At 42.8% G+C, this 21,663-nt stretch overlaps 1 protein-coding gene across 3 annotated transcripts in view; it reads left to right on the top strand.

The window, feature by feature from the left end:
• The first annotated feature begins 2,587 nt into the window (after positions 1–2,587).
• The window catches only part of ECE2 (endothelin converting enzyme 2), a 160,451-nt gene continuing 141,375 nt past the window's right edge, over positions 2,588–21,663 (top strand). The window contains exons 1-2 of one of the 3 annotated variants that reach the window (XM_075861901.1): positions 2,588–2,823; positions 8,933–9,019. In XM_075861901.1, coding sequence (XP_075718016.1) covers positions 2,791–2,823; positions 8,933–9,019 — 120 coding nt within the window. In that variant the 5' untranslated portion in view covers positions 2,588–2,790. The remainder of the gene's footprint in view (positions 2,824–8,932; positions 9,020–21,663) is intronic. The other 2 variants (XM_075861900.1, XM_075861902.1) reach the window with 2 other exon arrangements.

Raw genomic sequence — 21,663 nt, 5'->3', positions numbered from 1 at the left:
GAGGCCAGAAGCTCACCTAAGTTGCGCCCGGGGCACATGCCCCACCTGCCCCCCCCCCCTAGCTACGCCCCTGGCTCAGTGAGCTACTCTTTTTTCGTAACTCCAGACCATGTAAGCAGGAAGTGGCCGGAGAGACAGATGGAGCAGAAAATGTTAGAACGGGGGTTTAGGGGATCACGTTCTATAGATAGGTGTGGTTGCCAGAGGTGGGACCCGCATCTGATAGTAAAGAGGCTCTGTCACCAGATTAGAAGTGCAGATTAGAATTTTTTAGCAAATTATGAATTTTAGATTTATGCTAATTAGTTTCTTAATAGACAACTGGGCGTTTTTTACCTTTTTACCAACTGGGCGTTGTAAAGAGACGTGTATTTTGCTGACCAATCAGCATCATACACTTCTCTCCATTCATGTCCATCTGTATTCAAAGCACAGCGTGATCTCGCGATATCACGCTGTGCTGTCACATACTTCCACATTAATTTTACTTAAGTGTCTTGAGAGTGAATAGACATTGCCTCCAGCCAGGACGCGATGTCTATTCACACTCCCGACACTTCGGTAAAGTTACTGTGGGAGTATGTGACAGCACAGCGTGATCTCACGAGTAAGTGAGTAAGTCCCACAGAAACTTTACCGAAGTGTCGGAAGTGTGAATAGACATCTCTTCCTGGCTGGAGGCAATGTCTATTCACTCTAAAGACACTTCAGTAAAGTTAATGTGAGTGTATGTGACAGCACAGCGTGATCTCGCGAGATCACGCCGTGCTGTGAATACAGATGGACATGAATGGAGAGGAGTGTATGACGCTGATTGGTCAGCTTCATACACTTCTCTTTACAATGCCCAGTTGTCTATTAAGAAACGAATTAGCATAAATCTAAAATTGCTCATAACTTGCTCAAAAATGATCGTTTTTCAAAATAAAAAACACTGTTGTAATCTACATTACAGCGCCAATCACATTATGTACAAGATAGGCCACTTATAATGTGGTGACAGAGCCTCTTTAAAGGGATTCTCCAGTTTTATTATTTTAGAATATAATATTATTTGAACCCCCATTAATTTCTAGAATAATGTAGTTGTAGTATTGAGTAAAGTGGCTTCACACTTTTGGCCCTGATTGTCCATTCACGTATTCCCATAGCTCAGTTTATCCATGAAAACACATTGAATATAATGTTGCAAAGGACATGCATGCCAACACCCCTTCCTTCAGAACATTGTGAGGTATCCCAATTCCTCAACTCCTGCCATTGTTATCATCTGAGATATCCGTGTGACACATCAGAAATTAACAAAACTGGACAACCCCTTCAAATGACAAATATTGTATAATTATACTTGCAGTATTTGTACCTTATTGTTCTGTTGAGAAGAGCATAGTGATGTAATTGATTCTACTCATCTCCATTTTCTGTATATATGTATTAATATTAAGCTGCCACATTTTGCCTGCCTTTTTAGGATTCACAAATGCTAGTTTCAAGATATCAGTGCAGAATGCCGTCAAACAGTCATGATCATTGGAGAATGGATTATTTCTGTACAATCATTGTAGTTATATAATTCTACTGCAGGGGATATGAACATCAAATAAATATAACTGGTACAAACCAAAACTGTGATTAGGTTTCCATGCTACCATGGTGTATTCCAAGGTTCAGTTTAAAGACTGGTAAAAAAAATATATATAACATGCACAGTGCTGTATATGTGCCATGAATCACTTCTGTAAATGCTCAGTTCCTAATCTGATAAAATGTCTGAAAATTGATGATTGTTGCAAACGTATCTGTGCCTAGGTTTGCAGAACAATATACACATACACAGGGAGCAATATGGTAAATACTCTATGCTTTTAGAAATACTCCATTATTAATTGTAGAGTATGTCACACAGAAGAAAACACCTGTTAGGTCCTTTACTTGTGTCTACATCTGAACAGGTATTGTAAAAATATATAACTGCTATGATTTTCATTACTTGCTGGTTGGCAAGAACAACATTTTGAAACCACTTGAAAGCTTATTACTAATATAAAAGAAAATAAGTAAGAAAGGTTACTTTGTTAGCAGACATGATTTAAAGCAAATATAACAGTATGAGTGTGATAAGGAAATATTGTTATATCTACATATAATTGCATATTACACTCATATACCAGCTTCAGGCACAGCAATGAATTACATGGAGGTACTAGTTGTACATTTGCTTCTTCTTGTTCTTCTTCTTCTTCTTCTTGTTCTTCTTCTTCTTCTTCTTGTTCTTCTTCTTCTTCTATTTCCTTTGCTCTACTACAATTAATCATAATAGTAAGTGCTTCCAGTTTTTTTTTTTTTTTTTTTTTTTTTGGTTACTACGTCAACCTTTTTTATCTGTAGTTTTTGTGTATCTTTTTTTTCTGTGTCATCTGCCTTTCTCCATTCTCTGAATCTCACCAAAATCTCTTTTCCTCTTTACAAATGATCTATAGTCTGTTTTTCTTCTACCCCCTCCCTGTAACATCTGATGCTCTCCTGTCCTTCCTGTTGAAGGATACAATAGGGTTTTGTCATGGTAACCAGAGCGTTCCCAGTTAGCAGCCCCAGCCTCACTCCCTCCCTCCTTCGCCCTGCCTCTCCCTCCCCCTCTCTCAGGCCTTATCTCCCTGCAGTTTGCCAAGGCTAGCTAGGATCTGTAGGGCGATCCGGGGATGGGCAGCGGGCACTGTATCCCTTGGCTCTTGTGCATGGCTCTGCATTTTTTGGCTTGGCTCATGTAGATGCTGCTCCATCATTACCAGGATGAACGTTGCGCTTCAGAATCTCAGCAACAGCGTGAGTGCCAAGGGAGATCTTTATACACTGGATGCACACTAATTCATTTCTGATCATCCATATACACTGACGTGCAAAAGGAGGTGTATACAAGCCTATATGTAACATTCATGGATGTAGGCGTAGATATATATATATTCATAATGTATATCATAATAGTTTTCCTGATATGTTCACTTTAAAATATACACACATGCAACACTATGCTCATCTATCTATCTATCTATCTATCTATCTATCTATCTATCTATCTATCTATCTATCTATCTATCTATCTATCTATCTATCTATCTATCTATCTATCTATCTATCTATCTATCTATCTATCTATCTATCTATCTATCTATCGCCTTGATTCCTCTTCATCTTTTAGAGGTTGTTACATGTATCTCACCTCCACTTTGTAAAGTCTTCTTTTGATATTAGTGTCTTCATCCATGTAGCCACAGGGTCTGTACCAAATTTTATTGCCTGAATTGTGAGCATTTCTATAATAGTTTGGAAAGTTTTTGGCATGTCACTTATTCTTTTATGTATTTCATCCTGTCCCACATAGTAATGTTGTATTTTGAAAATATTGGGTTTATTTCTGCATTTTAAGTGTAAATGTATATAAGTTTATGTACTATATGCGTCCAATCTTTAGCAACATAATTGTAGAATATAAACATTTAAAGGAAAAAAAAACTTTAACTAAAATATTTTCACTGTCACATTTAGATGTGATTCTTTATATAGATTTTCTAAGATATTATTGTCAGTAGTTGGTCATGAAAAATGTTAGTAGTAGTTATTGTGTCAGCCAATATGTTACATTGGAAATCACTAAAAATATATCTCTTACTAGAACAAGTTATTTTATCCTGTTTTAATGGTTTTACAGTGATGAAGCAAAGTTGGCTGAAAATACAGCATCTGTTTTATCAGTCTTACTTGATTCTGAATTTATATTACCTTCTGTTCAATTCATAAATGTTTTTATTAACTTTTCTGCATTACCTGTTCTAAAGGCCATTATCCACTTACAGCAATGTCAAGCCAATTGGGAGCTATCACATCTATTGAGCTCCAGTAATATAACACAGCAAAGCAAGATGACATGTATGGAGATCAGTGGTATCTGATCAGCAGACCTGTCATTTTTTTTATAGGATAACAGTAGAATCTGTATGTTATTACTCAGGGACTGGGGACGAAGCAAGACATTCATTCCCATTCGGTTATTCCTATCTATCCTGCATCAGAACAGCTGCCAAGGGATAGAACAGCATCCCCCTCAAATAAAAAAATCTGAGGATCCCCCCATAAGTAAAAGCTGGGGAGCAGTACATACTACAGGCACAACAATTATCCTCTAAGTTATGGAATTATCTTTTATCGTGGTGAAAGATTAAATCGGAACTAGCCATTCATATTGGAGCTGTTAACGCCAACAAGTCTACATCACATTGTTAAGTCCCTGTTCACATCACGTTTGCCTTCAGTTTGGTCTTTCTGTTCATCTGTTCCGTCAGATGAACGGAAAGACAAACGGAATGTAGCATTTCCATTTGTAATACCATTGATTTCAGTGGTTTTTTTTTATATCCTGTGCTCGAAAAAACGGAAACCTAGCGGAACGGACGCAAACTGAAACCAACTGAAAGAGAAAAAATACTATTGAAATCAATGGTATTGCAAACGGAAACACTACTTTCCGTTTGTCTTTCTGTTGATCTGTTCCTCTGACGGACCAGATGAACGGAAAGACCAAACTGAAGGCAAACGTGATGTGAACAGGGTCCTTATTATTTGCATATGGACATTCTAGTAAATATCTAAGATGTTATTTCGTTAGCAAGTGACCCCTGTTGTAAACTACTACTGTAGGTTCCTTTCACTAACGGTATGTGTATATATATATATATTTATTTATGTGATGTGATGTGCATACAGGTCATGATATGGGATGCATACATACAATGGAACACATTCACCAAATGCAATGGCCAGGAAAGGTAGAATAATTTGCATCAGAAAAATGGTGGTCATGCCATATTTATGAAAGTCTAGTGCCATTTTTAATCTTGTTCTGCCACCTGTATGATAGGTTTGAAAAAATATGCATCAAAGTGTATTATTAGTTTATGAACGTATAACAGCAAAGAGGGGGCTAAGTGTATTTAGTATTTCATGTATTAAGTTAAATATATTATTTTGTAAACTGCGCTATTTGTGCCAAATCACATGTGATAAATGTGCCGTACATTTTAATATGGACAGGGTACCACTTTTCCTTACATAGTCATACAAGCTATATTAATATGTATGTATAATTTTCAGCCCAGACTATTGATTTGTGTTTTACTGGCTGCCATATTAGATACATGTTTCGGACAACCATCTACAGTTATGTCACTATCATATTGTTGATGCCACTATGTGAGGAAAAAAATGACATGTTGGTGAATAGTGGTGCATTGTAGCAAGGCCTGACATGAAAAAAGATATTTTAAAGTTTTGATTATGATGAGATTATATACTTAAACATGTCTAGTTGCCCATGTGAAGCATGCTGCAGTCTGCCACTATTGAAGCCAGGATTTTTAAAATAGACAAATGGTAAATTTAAACTTAACATTTTTTATGGCATTATCTAACATTGCTGACTGCTCTTTGTTGCTGGCTAACTTTTTTAGGAAGCCCCATTACTGGGAAGTTTCTACTCTTCAATCATAGAAACTAGCGATACAAATGACGCCCCTGAATTGTTCCAAATAGTAGTGCCATCTTGCAGCTGTTATACACTTTTGTGCCGTGGAAAACTGGAGGTTAGATGGAAGTGCCAGCACAGTAATAAAATCAATACAAGCTGTCTATATCATTGTTCTCACTACACAGATTTACCCATAATATTATGCCAGCCACATAGCAGAGTCCATAAAATAATTCCAACCACATAGCAGTGCCCACAGAACAGTTACTGCTACAACAGTAACCATATATATGTGTCAGCCAGAGTAATAACAATAATAATGTACCAGCCAAAGAAGTGCATTCAGATGTGCCAGGCTCATTGCCGTTCTAACACAACATGCTGATCTCTTCCATAATTCTACATGGTTCTCTGCTCCTAAAACAAGAACTTACATGCAAGCGGTGAATCCGCATCCACTTAAAGCGGTTTTCTAGTACTTTAACATTGATGGCCTATCCTTAGGAAAGGCCACTAATGTTTGATTGTTGGGTCAGACCCCCGCCCATCAGCACAGTGGAGGGGTCACAACGCTGTCGTTGCTGCGCTCATTTTTTTTGTTTATATTAATGTGAGCATCTGTTCCTGGTACTGCAGCTTGCCCCAGCAGCACTGTGCTGATTGGTAGGGATTTTAGAGGTCGGATCCCCACCGATCAAATATTATGGTGGATAGGCCATCAATGTTAAACTCCTGGAGAACCCCTTTAATGTCTTCCTGTGCCAATATCTGCAGTCATAGGTCAGTGCTGGGGAAGACAAGTCAGACAGAAAGGATCCCAAATGTGTTGCATTTTTGACTGTCTGAAATTTCCAGCACACTCACATATAAAATACATATAACATACTGTACGTAGCTAGATTGACTGTACTCCTGATCCATCAAGTCCAACTTTTTGTTAATTGTTCGTGAAGTACTGTATGTGGATGCAAAAAAAGGCCAGAGCCTCTAGTAAGCTCATTGCTACTGATATAGCTTTAGATGGGGAACATATATAATGCCAACCCCATATCTGGAAATTAACCACTTCACTGATGAGATTTACAGCTATTGATACAATTCCTTGTAAGTAATGCAGCCAACCTTGCTAGGAAAAATCCATTCTGTCTATTCTATGACAGCTCTTGACAGCAGGCCTCTGGGGAGAGCAATTGATTCACAAATTATATTAGAACATTTTTATAAATTTTAATTATGCAATGAATAAACTTTATTTGCTAAAACCTGAAAACCCATTTAATTCCTTCCTGCACACTGATGTAAATGTACATTGCAGGTGTGAGGTAGTTCCTGGAACTGGACATACGTTTACATAGTGATGATGTTGCAGGCACAACAGTTGTGCCACTTGGTCAAAAGCTGAATTTTTGGCTGTCAAGGACAACCGTACTTTACCTCGAAGGCTTCGTTCACATCTGCGCTAGGGCTCCGTTCCGTCTGAGCTTTCCGTCGGAACAGAGCCCTGACAGACACAAACAGAAACCATAGGTTTCCGTTTACATCACCATTGATTTCAGTGGTGACTGATACGGTACCAATGGTTTCTGTTTGTCTCCGTTGTGCAAGGGTTCCGTCGTTTTGACGGAATCAATACCGTAGTAGGAATGCTCAGTCGGAACGGGACCCTTGCGCAGATGTGAACGAAGCCTGACTACGGTATTTCTTCTGTCAAAACGACAGAACCCTTGCACAACTGAGACAAACGGAAACCATTTGCACCGGATCCGTCACCATTGAAATGAATGGTGATGAAAACAGAAACCTATGGTTTCCGTTTGTGTCTGTCGGGGCTCCGTTCCGACAGAAAGCTCAGTCGGAACGGAGTTCTAGCGCAGATGTGAACAAAGCCTTAGAAAGGGTTAGATTTCCGCTATTTGATCATTTTGTCAGTCACACCAGGACTGCCTGCCCATATTGCCTGCTGTTATCCCATAAACACGAAACACAACCTATTACTTTAGAGCCTCAAATCGTCTACTTTATGGGCTTCAGCAAAAAAATGCATGGCAACTATACAAACACAGGGGCTCATGAAATACACCGTTCTCATTGCAAAATTCATATTTATTGGAAATCATGACATGATAAAAAAAGATTTCACCCCGAAAGAAGCAACGTTGAAACACGCATTGTAGTTCTGGTCTCCAGGGTCTGCTTTTTTAACTGACATCTTATATTTTAGTCTCTATTCCCTGCTGTATTACTTTTGCTTAACGTAGCTGATACTATGTGGTAATGATAGGAGTATTGACTATCCATTATTTTCAATAAAGATGAATTTTTGCAGTAAGAAGGGTGGATTTCTTAGTTTTTTTTTAATATAGGCGCTGTATTGTTATTGCATTCTTAACAACTACCGTAATCCAATACAGCACATTATTTATGGTGGCAAGTGAACTGTGTAAGGTTTTTTTGCTGGCAGGAATTAAAATTCTTTCAGGACGATTTCCACGTCAAAATCAGCTCCAAAAAAATTAAGTGTGAACTGACCCTAAGAACAACACAAACAAATAATGGTTGAATGGGGGAATTCATTTTTGGATAAAAAAACAAACAAACAAAAATGTTTAAATTCTTCTGATGCCTTGGACTTGGCCCCGCTACCTATTAGATGGTCAGCATTTAATAGTACTTTTCCTCTTCAGCGGCCTGAGAAATCTATGGCCTGTCACAACTTCAGACATAGGGAGCCTGTCGCTGTTGTTATGTATACATATAACAAATACTAGCTTGTGTGCTTAAAATATCTTAAAGACTTTTCATTTGCCCTATTAGGGCAGACTTGGCCGGTAGTGAGCTTCTCCATTTGAAATTCAGGCCCATTAGCCAGAGCCCAGAGAAATGTAAATTCCGGCTTGTTGCTCTGCAGGACCACACATGTCCCTAAAAATCAATATAGGCCTATTGATTGAAGGGCTCTAAGCAGTGGGACCCCCAGCTTACTTTATGTCCAATGTGTTATAAGTATACTTTGTTTTTAAATGTTATGGTTTTCTTTAAAAAGGGTATGTTCACACGGAGGAATTTTGCTGGCAGAATCCGTCATGGATTCCGCTGCAAAATTTCGCCTCCCTTTCATTTCAATGGGAGTTGGACGCTTCTTTTTCCCGCTAGCTGATTATTTCATCCAGCGGGAAAAAGTAGCGTCCTGCTCGATCTTTGATTGGATTCTGCCTGAACCTCCCATTGATGTCAATAGGAGGGAGGAATCTTCCTGCCGTCGGCAGGAATAGTTCCGTGGCAGATTTTGATAAAAAATTAACAAAAACCTGTTTGCCCTCACATTATATACACATGATATAGTACAGTATAATATTTGCTATCATAGTAAATTGTCACAGTATGTATCCTCTTGTTTTACTTGCCTTTTTCCAGATGTCTGATTACAAACGCGCCACATTTCATGATGAAGATATTCCAGACCCTACAGGGGAGACAGCTCCATCTCCTGATACTGTAGAGGTAAGACGATCTGTACAACATCTGTTTTACCTCTTTATAAAATCCATTATGCAGAAGCGTGACCAGAAGCTCCTGGGCCCAGGGGTGTAGCTAAAGGCTCATGGGCTCCAGTGCAAAAGTTCAGCTTGGGCCCCACACAGCTTTTCTTCACACCCAACGGCAGCACCCCGCCTATAACTTTCAGTTGCATTGCTCGGTCTCTCTAGTTACCCATCGATTCAGCATTATCAGCCGGGGCATTGCAAGGGTCTTAATAGATATGAGGCACAAGCCCCAAAACATATGTTTTCTCTCCTCCGCAAATTTTTTTTATATTGACAGCATACTTAAAAGACTGCTACTCCTATAGCTATGCCACTGGGAAGGCTTAAATATAGCTGCTCAGCAGACCGTATCATACACTATAGGCTTAGCTATATCGGCTCAGCAGACAGTATCACACATGCACATGATAGGCTTAGATACACCCGCTCACCATACAGTATCACACATAAGAAGCTTAGATACAACTGCTCAGCAGACTGTACCACACATGATAGGATTAAATACGCCAGCTCAGCAGATAGTATCTCACATGATCGGATTAGATACAGGGACTCAGCATACAGTAACCCACATTATAGGCTTAGATTCAGTAGCTCAGCAGACAGTGTCACACATAATAGGCTTAGATACAGTAACTCAGTAGACAGTATCACACATGATAGGCTTAGATAAAGGGCCTATTCAGACAGTATCTCACATGATAGGGTTAGATACATTGTCTCAGTAGACAGTATCACACGACAGGCTCAGATACAGGAGCTCAGCAGACAGTATTACACAAAATAGACTTAAATACAGGGGCTCCGCAGACAGTATCACATGTGTGAGCTCCAGATGCAGCACCGGGTACTAACGCTGTTCAAATCATTATGTGCACCACGCATACAGCGTCCTGACACTGTACGGCGTCAGTACCCAGCAGTGCTCCCGGAGTTAAGAAGGACCCGATCCACGAGCTAGGAGGGTAAGTTTATGGAGGAGTTACTGTAGTAACAGAGGCTCATATAGATTCACCTATTGGCTGCGACCCCTATAGCTACGCCACCGCCTGTGCCCAAATGCAAAATCTGTAACAGTGCCCCCTACCTAGGTATGTGCCATTTAAAATACTATGTCTTCTTATTTGGCAGTGGGATCTTTAGGCCCTCTCAGGTACCAGGGCCTATGTGTGACTGCTACCTCGGCACACCATATAGCTACACCCCGGCTATTATGTTTTCTATTGTAAATTGAAATATTGTTGAGCAACACAAGTAATGTTTTACAGTATACGTAGTAATGCTAGGATAGGTCATCAATATTTTATCACTGGGGGTTCAACCCCCAGGGCCCCTGCCGATTAGCAAAATGATAGTCCCCTTCATTGTTTACACAGGCACAGTCCCAGAAAGAAAACTTTAATATTTACTATCTGACATAAAGTTTATGTAACATTTTTTACTAAAATAGATGTAAAAAGACTATAACTATATTATATGCTATATATATTATAACGCAGACTTCAGTTCATACCTTATTGACATCCACAGCTGTTTTAAAAATGTAGCTGGCTTCTGGATACAGAAGCTCACATCTTACAAGAAGCCCTTGCTTGGTCATTGTAACAGAATACCATGAATTATAGAACCTTAAGGATGTGTCCGTCTGCACAGGAAAAGTCTAAATGAAACTTTAAATGCGAATAGACAAGAGAACACTATATAATCCAAGATTAGTACAAGATAAGCAATCCATTTGTAACATTTTAATCTGTAAAATGTTGTTTAAAGGGGCTTTCTTGAAATGGTCATTTTTCACCTATCCACAGGATAGTTTATAAATGTCTGATTTGTGAAGGGTCCAAAAACAGGAATCCCTGAGTGCCCTATGTGAATGGAGGTCTACTGCGCATGCTCGGCCACCGCACCATTCACTTTTTAAGAGGCTGGCAGTATACCAAGGCTGCCGGTATACCAAAAATATACCAAAGCTTTTAGTCCCCTAGTGGGACTAAAAAAAATAGTAAGGATTTTAGTAAAGTTTAAAAAAAAAGTTCAAATAAAAAAAATTCACATAAAAAGTGGTTTTATTTTGCAAAAATTAAAAAAATACACATATGTTCTCGCTGGAATCAATAAATGTTATTTATCCCGCACAGTGAGCAGCACACAATGTACTTATCAGAATAAGCTGTCCTATGTGTTTACAAGAGGAATAAAACAATACCTGACTATTACATGTTTTCCCCTCTGCAGTGTCACGATCCATGGGTATGTGGACCCACTATACCGCACCGTCTTAGCAGAGTAGCAGCTGGCCAAACAACAGTCTATACAGAGTCCTAGTACAAGAGTACCTGTGATAGTCCAGACAGTAGTGGAGGCTAGGCACAGATGAAACTTGAAGGTAGATGACGCCACACGTGGTGTATGACAGCAGGCGTGACAGGTGGCACAACACAACTCGAACACTCTAAGGCTCAGGAAAAAAACAGCACGGGATACAGGATACAGGTAGCAGGGCACGGGAAAAATGGGAACAGGATAACAGTAAGGGACCATTTGCTAAGACTAACATGGGAATAAACAATAACGCTCAGGCTAGGAGTCAAAGGGCAGAGCCTTTTTTATGGTCCACGGTGATTAGGGGTAATTATCAATATTATACATGTGTGGCCCTTTAAGGCCTGGCACGAGTGAAAGTGAGTACTGGCGTCTCCTAGGAAAGAGATGCCGGCCAGCACTCACAAGTCCATGGCCGCAGCAGTCGGGGGGTAAGTAGGAACGAGGGTCCGCAGCCGTGGACGTTACAGTATCCCCCCTCTTACGCCCCTTCTTCTTGGGACCAGAGTGAGAGAGGAATTTCTTAATGAGGGTAGGGGCATTGAGGTCCTCTTCTGGCTCCCAGGACCTCTCCTCTGGACCAAATCCTCTCCAATCCACTAAATAAAAAGTCCTTCCTCCTACTCTCTTGTAGTCCAGATTCTCCTTCACTTTTAACACATCAGAAGAACCACTGGGAGCAACTGCAGGACTAGGAGTCTTACTGTAGCGGTTCATAACGACAAGCTTCAGGAGGGACACATGAAAGGCGTTGGGGATTTTGAGAGTAGGAGGCAGCCGAAGTTTATAAGAGACAGAGTTAATTTGTTGCAGGATCTCAAAAGGTCAGAGGAACCTATGAGCAAATTTGTACGAAGGCACCTTCAAACGGATATTCTTTAAAGAGGCTCTGTCGACAGATTATAAGTGCCCTATCTCCTACATAGTCTGATTGGCGCAGTAATGTAGATAACAGCAGTGGTTTATATTTTGAAAAACGATCATTTTTGAGCAAGTTATGAACAATTTTAGATTTAGTTTCTTAAAGACCGACTGGGCGTGTTTTTACTTTTGACCAAGTGGGTGTGGTAGAGAGGTGTATGAGGCTGACCAATCAGTGACCAATCAGTGTCATACACTTCTCATTATTCCAGCCCAGCATGATCACCAGCACAGTGTGATTGTGCAGTGAAAGAAGCTGGGCTGGAACAATGAGAAGTGTATGACACTGATTGGTCTGCCTCATACACTTCTTTACAACACCCACTTGGTCAAAAGTAAAAACACACCCAGTTGGTCTTTAAGAAACTAAATCTAAAATTGCTCATAACTTGCTCAAAAATGATTGTTTTTCAAAATAAAAACCACTTCTGTTATCTACATTACAGCGCCGATCAGATTATGTAGGAGATAGGGCATTTATAATCTGGTGACAGAGCCTCTTTAAGGACAGCCAGACTTTGCTACCCGGAAGAAACTGAGGCAGCCCTCTTCTTCTTGTATCCGCTTTTTGCTTCATGCAATTGACTGCCAGCAGAATAGAGGACTAGGTCTGCTGCCAGATTTGTAGAAAGTCCCCAAATGCAGTCAGCTGCGGGTACATTGGATGTAGCTGAAACAGGAAGAGGGATTAGTGGATGTTGGCCGTAGACAATGAAGAACGGTTTGGAAGTAGTGGACTCACTTGTCTGGTTGTTATATGAGAACTCGGCCCATGGAAGAAGCTGTACCGAGTCATCATGCTGCATGGAAATGAAATGACGAAGATAATTCTCCATGATTTGATTAATCCTCTCGACTTGACCATTGGACTGTTGATGGTAGGCTGAGGAAAAGTCCAATTTCACAACTAGTAGTTTACAGAGGGCTCTCCAGAATTTTGAGGTGAACTGAACCCCCCGATCAGACACGATATGAAGGGGAAAGCCATGCAAGTGGAAGATGTGCTGAATGAAGAGATTTGCCAGTCTAGGAGCAGAAGGTAGGCCGGTCAGCGGAATAAAATGTTCCATCTTCGAGAACCGATCCACCACCACCTAGACAGTATTGCATCTTGCTGAGAAAGGAAGATCTGTGACAAAGTCCATTGCAATATGCTGCCAGGGGGCGTTGGGCACAGGCAGAGGTTGGAGCAGACTGGCAGTCTTGGAGAGCGCAACCTTGTTGGAAGCACACACAGTGCAGGAAGAGACAAATTCCACAATATCTTTGGGCAGCATCGGCCACCGTAAATTATGAGCAATCAGATTTCGGGTCTTACGAACATCCGCGTGCTCAGCCAGTTTGGAGCTGTGTCCCCAGTGAAGAATTGGTCCGCCAACTGCACAAATGTCCTCCTCGGAGGTATGTCTCTAACTTGCAGGGGATTAGCAGTAATAATGCAGGATGGGTCTATGATACATTGAGGGGACTCCATAGTGTCTTCTGTTTCAAACGACCTGGACAGGGCATCGGCCCTCACATTTTTGTCAGCGGGACGGTAGTGGAGCACAAATTGGAAATGGGTAAAGAACAGCGTCCAACTGGCTTGACAGAGGTTTAGCCGATGAGCCAACAGGAGGTAAGTGAGATTCTTGTGGTCAGTGTATATCAGCATGGGGCGAGTTGCACCCTCTCTCAGATGTCTCCACTCCTCCAGAGGCAATTTGATGGCCAGTAACTCCCGATCCCCAATGGAGTAATTGCGCTCAGCGGGTGAAAAAATCTCGAGTAATAGCCACACACTACTACCTTTACTTTGAAGCTGCTCTGGGACAGAAATGCACCTGCACCAACAAAGGAAGGGTTCACCTCCAACAAGAACTGTCGAGACACGTCAGGATGATGGAGGATTGAGGCTGAAGTGAAGGCACTCTTGAGACTATTAAATGCTGATTTTGCATCTAGAGTCAACACCTTGACGTTCATACCTTTCTTGGTAAAGGTAGAGATGGAAGCCGTCAGTGAAGAGAATAAACTGCTGGTAGAAGTTGGCAAATCCCAAAAAACGCTGTATGAACCACAGACCCTGAGGACGTGGCCATTCCAGGATGGACTTTACTTTCTCAGGATCCATCTTGATGCCTTGATCTGAGATGATGTAGCCCAGGATGGGCAGAGATTTTTTTTTCAAAAATGCACTTCTCCAGCTTGGCATACAGACGACTCTCCCTTAATCGCAGCAGAACTTGACGGACATGCCTCCGATGAGTCGTCGGATCTGGAGAGAAAATCAAAATATCATCGAGATAGGCCACAAGACAGACATAGAGGAGATCTCAGAAGATGTCATTGGTGAATTCCTGGAAGACCGCGGGAGCGTTTCACAGACCGAAGGGCATGACCAGGTATTCATAGTGCCCGTCTCGAGTGTTGAATGCCATCTTCCACTCGTCACCTTGACGGATTCGGATCAAATTGTAAGCCACACGCAAGTCTAGTTTTGAGAAAATCCTGGCTCCTTGTATACAGTCAAATAGTTTGGATATTAGTGACAATGGGTATTTGTTCTTGACTGTGATCTGGTTGAAACCACAGTTGTTAATGCAGGGTCAAAAAGATCCGTCTTTCTTTTTAACGAGGGAGAACCCGTCCCCCGGCCGGGGAGGAAGATTTCCGCATGAAACCCCTCCTCATATTTTCCGTGGCATAGGCTGACATGGACTGAGTTTCTGGCAAGGAGAGAGGATATACCCGTCCACGGGGAGGAGAAGCATTTGGAACCAGTTCAATCGGACAGTCGTTAGACCGGTGTGGGGGAAGCATTTCAGCCTCCTTCTTGCTAAAGACGTCTGCGAATTGGGAAAAATTAATAGATAATCTTGTGGCAGAGGAGGCTGGACAGGATGGATCTGTAACAGGCAGCGGTGGAGAAATTTTTAGCCCCATTGGAGAAATCCGGAATTCCAGTCCAGGACTGGGGCATGTAACTGAAGCCAAGGCAGACCCAGTAGAACAGGATTGACGGCTTTAGGCAAGACAAGAAATGTAATCACTTCAGTATGAAGGGCTCCAACTTGGAGCTTCAGTGGCTTGGTCTCGGACACGATCGGATCGGGCAGAGATGTCTCCTTGGTGAAGGGTCAGCAGAGATGCAGCAGCAGAGGAGACTCTCCCAGGTTCCTCAAATACTGTACGGAAAGTCTGTAAGAAACACTGTAAGTCACGGGTGTCTGGTTCCTGACGTTCCCAAATGGGGTTCGACCATGCCAGGGAGATTACGAAGGTGATCCTTGCATCATCAGAAAGGAAGGCCTTTGCATGCAGTCCGAAGTGGATCTGGCATTGGTTCAGAAATCCTCTGCAGGTCCTCGCGTCTCTGTCATAGTGAGGAGGTAGTGGCATGTTGAATCGGTAGTAGGCACTGGTACTGACAGGAAGTGTAGCAGGAGGAACAGCAGGAGCAACAGAAACAGGGGCTGTGACGACTGCAGCTTGCGCAGCCAGCCGATGTGCAATGGCGTTCATCCTGTCGTGACCGAAGGTCTCGCATGTCTGCCTGCATGACTTCTGACATCGTCATGGTCTTGGGTTGACCAGCGGGGTCCATGGCCTGAGTGTACTGTCACGATCCGTGGGTATGTGGACCGATAATAGTCCAGGCAGTAGCAGAGGCTTAGGCATAGATAAAACTTGAAGGTAGATGATGCCACACGTGGTGTATGACAGCAGGCATGACAGGTGGCAAAACACGACTCCAACACTCTAAGGCTCAGGAACAAACACAGCACAGGATACAGGTAGCATGGCACGGGAACAATGGGAACAGACTAATACTAAGGGGCCATTTGCTAAGACTAACATGGGAATACACAACAACGTTCAGGCAAGGAGTGAAAGGGCGGAGCCCTTTTTATAGTCCATGGTGATAAGGGCTAATTAACAATATTATACATGTGTGGCCCTTTAAAGGCCGGGCATCAGCACGCACTCGCAACCTAAAGGGACACTGCAGAGCGGAAGTGAATGCTGGCATCTCCTAGGAAGGAGATGCCGGCCAGCACTCACTAGTCCATGGTCGCAGCAGTCGGGGGGTGAGTAGGAACGACGGTCCGCGGCCATGGACGTTACATGCAGGCTCTTTCTCTAATTTCTAGTTTTTCGTGGGCTAGTGGGTGGAGCCAGCACACAGAGAAGGGGACATTCTGGTCCCTCCCTTAGAAACAGAAGCAGCGTGGAGAACATTATACAGCAGTACAGACCAGTGTAGCTGAGAATCCAGCACTGGGGTGACATATAAATCTTACCAGCAGCCTGTGTCTCCTCTCTCGTTCTGCTCCCTCCCGCTTATATAGATTTATATGGGCAGTGTGTCTGTGTTTCTTTCACTCTGCTCCTGCTCCCACTTCGCTTTCCATAGACTTCTAGGAGCAGCAGCATCTGTGTGTGTGTGTGTGTCTCTCTCTCTCTGTCTCTCTCTTTGCTCCTGCTTTCTCCTTCTGCTCTCTATAGTCTTCTATGGGCAGCAGCATATGTGTCTGTGTGTCTCTTTGCTCCTGCTCCCCTCTCCATAGAATTATATGCGCAGCGCCCTGCTCCCCCTCCCCTCTCTATAGACTTCTATGGGCAGCAGAATCTGTGTCTGTGTCTTTCGTTTGCTCCTGCTCCCCTCCCCTTATACTTCTATGGGGAGCATCTGTATCTTCCTCCTTCTCTTTCCTCCCCTCTCCTCAGATTTCTATACGCAGTGTCTGTCTCTCTCCTTCTGCTCTCTCCTCTCCATAGACTTCTATGGGCTGGCTGTGAAGACACACCCCCCCCTGCTTCCTGCAGTCCGTCTTCCCTGCTTTGTAACTAGGGATGGATTTTGCTTCACAATAGGGGGTGAACAGCAAATTACAGGATGGGAGACACTTAGTGGCAGTATTTTTACACAGAATTTGCAGAAATAAAACAACAAAATTTTAACAGTAAGTAAATTACAAAATTGATATATATCAGGTATACTATTAGATTATCATAAATTGTTTGAAAAGTTAGTGTACATTTAATCAGTAATATTTTATGCACCCCAAAATGGTGCCATTTAAAAACACAAATCGTATTGCAAAAAAAACAAGACCTCATACAGCTATGTATGTATAGAAGTGGTGACGCAGAAATGAAAAAAATCCTGCGGTCCTGAAGTCTAAAATAGGCTGAGCCCTGAAAGGCTTAATATACAGAATAATGCTAACCTAAAAATATAGACCAGTATATTCTCCTGTAATATGTGTCACTTCTTCAGGTTCAGGCCATAATTAACTATTTATTGCTATAAGTGATATATAAAGTTTACTCACTGCAACTGAGTTGACCTGTTCACATCTTGAACATGTATGGCTTAACCACAGGATAAAGGGAATGTCCTCCTTGGAACATTATTGTACGGTTTGCATATAAAATTAATCTACATACAAAGTACTTTTATAAACAATTTACATTACATTTACTGATGCTGAGTAGCCACTTATATTTTATCCAACAGCTGCATCCAGGGGCGTAACTAGGAAAGACTGGCCCCCATAGCAAACTTTTGAGTGGGCCCTCCCCTCCCCTCTGTTCCACACACAACCCCCCTTGTAGCTAGTGCTCCTGTAGATAGTGCCCCCCTATAGATTGTGCCATACAGCCCCCTGTAGACAGTGCTATACAGCCCCCTTGTAGACAATATCACACCCCACTTGTAAATAGCGACCCCCACCTCCCCCTTTTAGATAGTACCATATAGCCCCCTGTAGATATCACCATAAAGCACCCCCTGTAGATAGCGGCATACAGCTCCCCCTGTAGATAGCGCCATACAGCCCCGCTGTAGATAGCGCTATACAGCCCCCCGCCTATAGATAGCGTCATATAGCGATCTCCAAACAAATAAAACAAAAAGTCATACTCAACTATGACCCGTTCACGCAACGAACGGAGCGAATTAATGCCTTGCGTAGGCCGATGTTATCCAGTGACGTCATCACGCCTTCGCTGGGATCCCACCCCTGCGCCTGATAGGCTGCAGGCCAAACGTGGCCTGTAGCCAGGGCCGGTTTTAGACAAAATGTGGCCCCCGGGAAAAGTTAAAAGTGGGGTCCCAAATGCTGAATTAGGGCCTGTTCACGTCTGTACCGGGGTTCCATTAATGGCTTCTGTCAGACCTTTCCGTCAGGGAAACCCATGAACGGAAACCAAACGGAAACCATAGCCGTCCATTTACATTATCATTGATTTCAATGGTAATGTTTCCATTGCAAATGGTTTCAGTTTGTCTCTGTAAGGTTTCTGTTTTTTTGGCAAAAACAATAGCGCAATTGACGGAAACGAAAAGCTGATGTGAACACACCCTTACTGTATCAATAATGCAGTCAATTCAGAAGGCGGTGTGCAGAGAACTGCATCGCTGATTTCTAGCGCATCCAGCAGTGTTGTAAGCCCCAAAGCATATGTAACCCCTCTCACACAAAAAATAATCTATATACATATACAGTTATTAAATCATACCACTATACCAGATTATATTATCTGCATATTGTTACTGAACATAACTCACTATTATAAGACCAATATTACCAATAATAACACAATATAAGGTCCAAATAATACCGCCACACCATAACCACATAGTGACTGATTAGTACCCCCATACTGTCACTGAATAATACCGCCACACCATAACCACATAGTGACTGAATAATACCCCCATACTGTTGCTGAATAAAAACCACTATACAAAGAACAATATTAACAACATATAGTGAACATATAGTGGTAGTTGACAGTTATACACAGGAGCTCTGCAGACAATATAATATTACCCCCATAAAGTGACCATATAGTGGTAAATGGCAGTTATACACAGGAGCCCTGCAGACCATATATTACCCCCATATGGTGACCATATAGTGGTAGATGACAGTTATACACAGAAGCTCTGCAGACGATATGATATTACCCCCATATAGTGACCATATAGTGGTAGATGGCAGTTATGTACAGGAGCTCTGCAGACCATATAATATTACCCCCATATAGTGACCATATAGTGGTAGATGCCAGTTAGGGTATGTTCACACGCTGAGCCAAAAACGTCTGAAAATACAGAGCTGTTGGAAAACAGCACCTGATTTTCAGACGTTTTTTGAGCAACTCACGTTTTTCGCGCCGTTTTCGCACCGTTTTTTCGGCTGTTTTTGGAGCTGTTTTCAATAGAGTCTATGAGAAAACGGCTCCAAAAACGTCCCAAGAAGTGTCCTGCACTTCTTTTGACGAGGCTGTAATTTTACGCGTCGTCTTTTGACAGCTGTCAAACGATGACGCGTAAATTACAGGTCGTAGGCACAGTATGTCGGCAAACCCATTCAAATGAATGGGCAGATGTTTGCCGACGCATTGGAGCCGTATTTTCAGACGTAAATCGAGGCATAATATGCCTCGTTTACGCCTGAAAATAGGTCGTGTGAACCCAGCCTTATACGCAGGAGCTCTGCAGACGATATAAGTGATTATAGCACATTTATATCTAGTGATTCACAGGTGATGTTTTCTCTGATTAGAGTCGTTCACTTTCCCCTTTTTTTCTCCATCTGGCCCTGACCACTGTGATGACTTATTCCAGCCATGACTCGTCTCTGTAGAATTTGACACACAGACATGTTGGTTTCTTGCTTTTTCAGCACCTTCCCCACCAATACCCCTTCCTCTAAACAAACCTGTAATCCACTGTGCCCCAGATGGTAATAATAATCCCCTAGTGCTCGACACAATAAAAGTGTCCCATCAGTAACCATACCCCCTTTGTGCCCCCACATTAATAATGCCCCCTGTAGATAGTGCCACACACAGCCCCCTAGTAGATAGCACCACACACAGTCCCCCTGTAGAGCCACACACAGCCCCCCTGTAGAGCCCCACACAGCTCCCCTGTAGAGCCCCACACAGCCCCCCGATAGAGCCACACACAGCCCCATTGTAGATAGTGCACACAGCCCCCTTAGTACATAGTGCCACATAGCCCCCCCTTGTATATAGTGCCACACAGCCCCCCTTGTATATAGTGCCACACTGCTCCCCCTTGTATATAGTGCCACACAGCCCCCCTCCTTTGTATATAGTGCCACACAGCCCCCCTCCCTTGTATATACTGACACACGGCCCTCCTCCCTTGTAGATAGTGCCACACAGCCCCCCTTGTATATAGTGCCCCACAGGCCCCTGTATATAGCGCCACACACAGACCCCTGTAGATAACGCCACACACAGCCCCCTGTAGATAGCGCCACACAGCCCTCCTCTCCTTGTAAATAGTACCATACAGCCTCATACGGCCCCCCTTTAGTATAGTGCCACACAGCCCCCCCTTGTATATATTGCCACACAGCCCCCCTTGTATATAGTGCCACACAGCTCCCCCTTGTGTATAGAGCCACACAACCCCTCCTTGTATATAGTGCCAGCCAGCACCCCCTCCCTTGTATACTATTGTACTTACCTTGCCCCGTTCCCGTGATGCACATCCTCTGGGAGAGAGACTTGCGTAGACCAGCGTGATGCAGTGACGTCATCACGCCGGCATGCGCATGGAGTCTTCCCAGCGCCCTAACGTGGCCTGCAGCCTATAGTATTCATTTGTACCTGCGCCTCGGGCCCAGTGGCAGCCACGGGATAGGGGCCCTGGGCAATTCCCCCCCCCCCGTAACGCCGACCTTCCTGTAGCCTAGAAAATGGCATAGTAGGGAGATACCTTCCTGCTCTGCCATAGCGTTCAATAGTATCTATTGAATGTGGCGTCGCCACCGCTGTAGCAGCCATAGCAACTGCTAGCGGCGTCATCGGCCACCGACACGGGCCTCCTTATGCAGCGGGCCCCGTAGCAGCCGCAATGGCTGCTACAGCAGTAGTTACACCACTGGCTGCATCCATAATTCTGTAGTGTTCAGAGCTGAAATCTCTTATTATTCCTTGCTGGAATAAGCTCTGTCTGCACAGAGCTTATACTAGTCATTTGTATTCTGAAACTATCATCTTTACACCAGGCAATGTATCGCTGCGACCGGCGAGGCCTCTGGCCAGAGTAGTTGCTGTTCGCAACCGCTGATGGTTTGCAGATGCCATTTTCAAAACGGGGTACCAGAATTGATAAAAAAAAGCAGAGGCAGAGTTTATGCAACGCGATAAGGCCTTGTTCACACAATGCAGATTTTCTGCAAGTTTTGCATGCTTTTTATTAAGCCAAAGCCAAAATTGGGTTCAGGAGAGCAGACCTATAAGGCCTTCCTTTATATATTTATTTTGTTTAGGTTCCATTCCTTGTTTATATATGCAAATTCTGCTGCAAATCTGCACTGTGTGAAA

This window comes from Rhinoderma darwinii, chromosome 4 (genome assembly GCF_050947455.1).
Source record: "Rhinoderma darwinii isolate aRhiDar2 chromosome 4, aRhiDar2.hap1, whole genome shotgun sequence".
NCBI classification, from domain to species: domain Eukaryota; kingdom Metazoa; phylum Chordata; class Amphibia; order Anura; family Rhinodermatidae; genus Rhinoderma; species Rhinoderma darwinii.
Note: the sequence above shows the minus strand (reverse complement) of the source record. Positions and strands in the feature narration are given on the sequence as shown.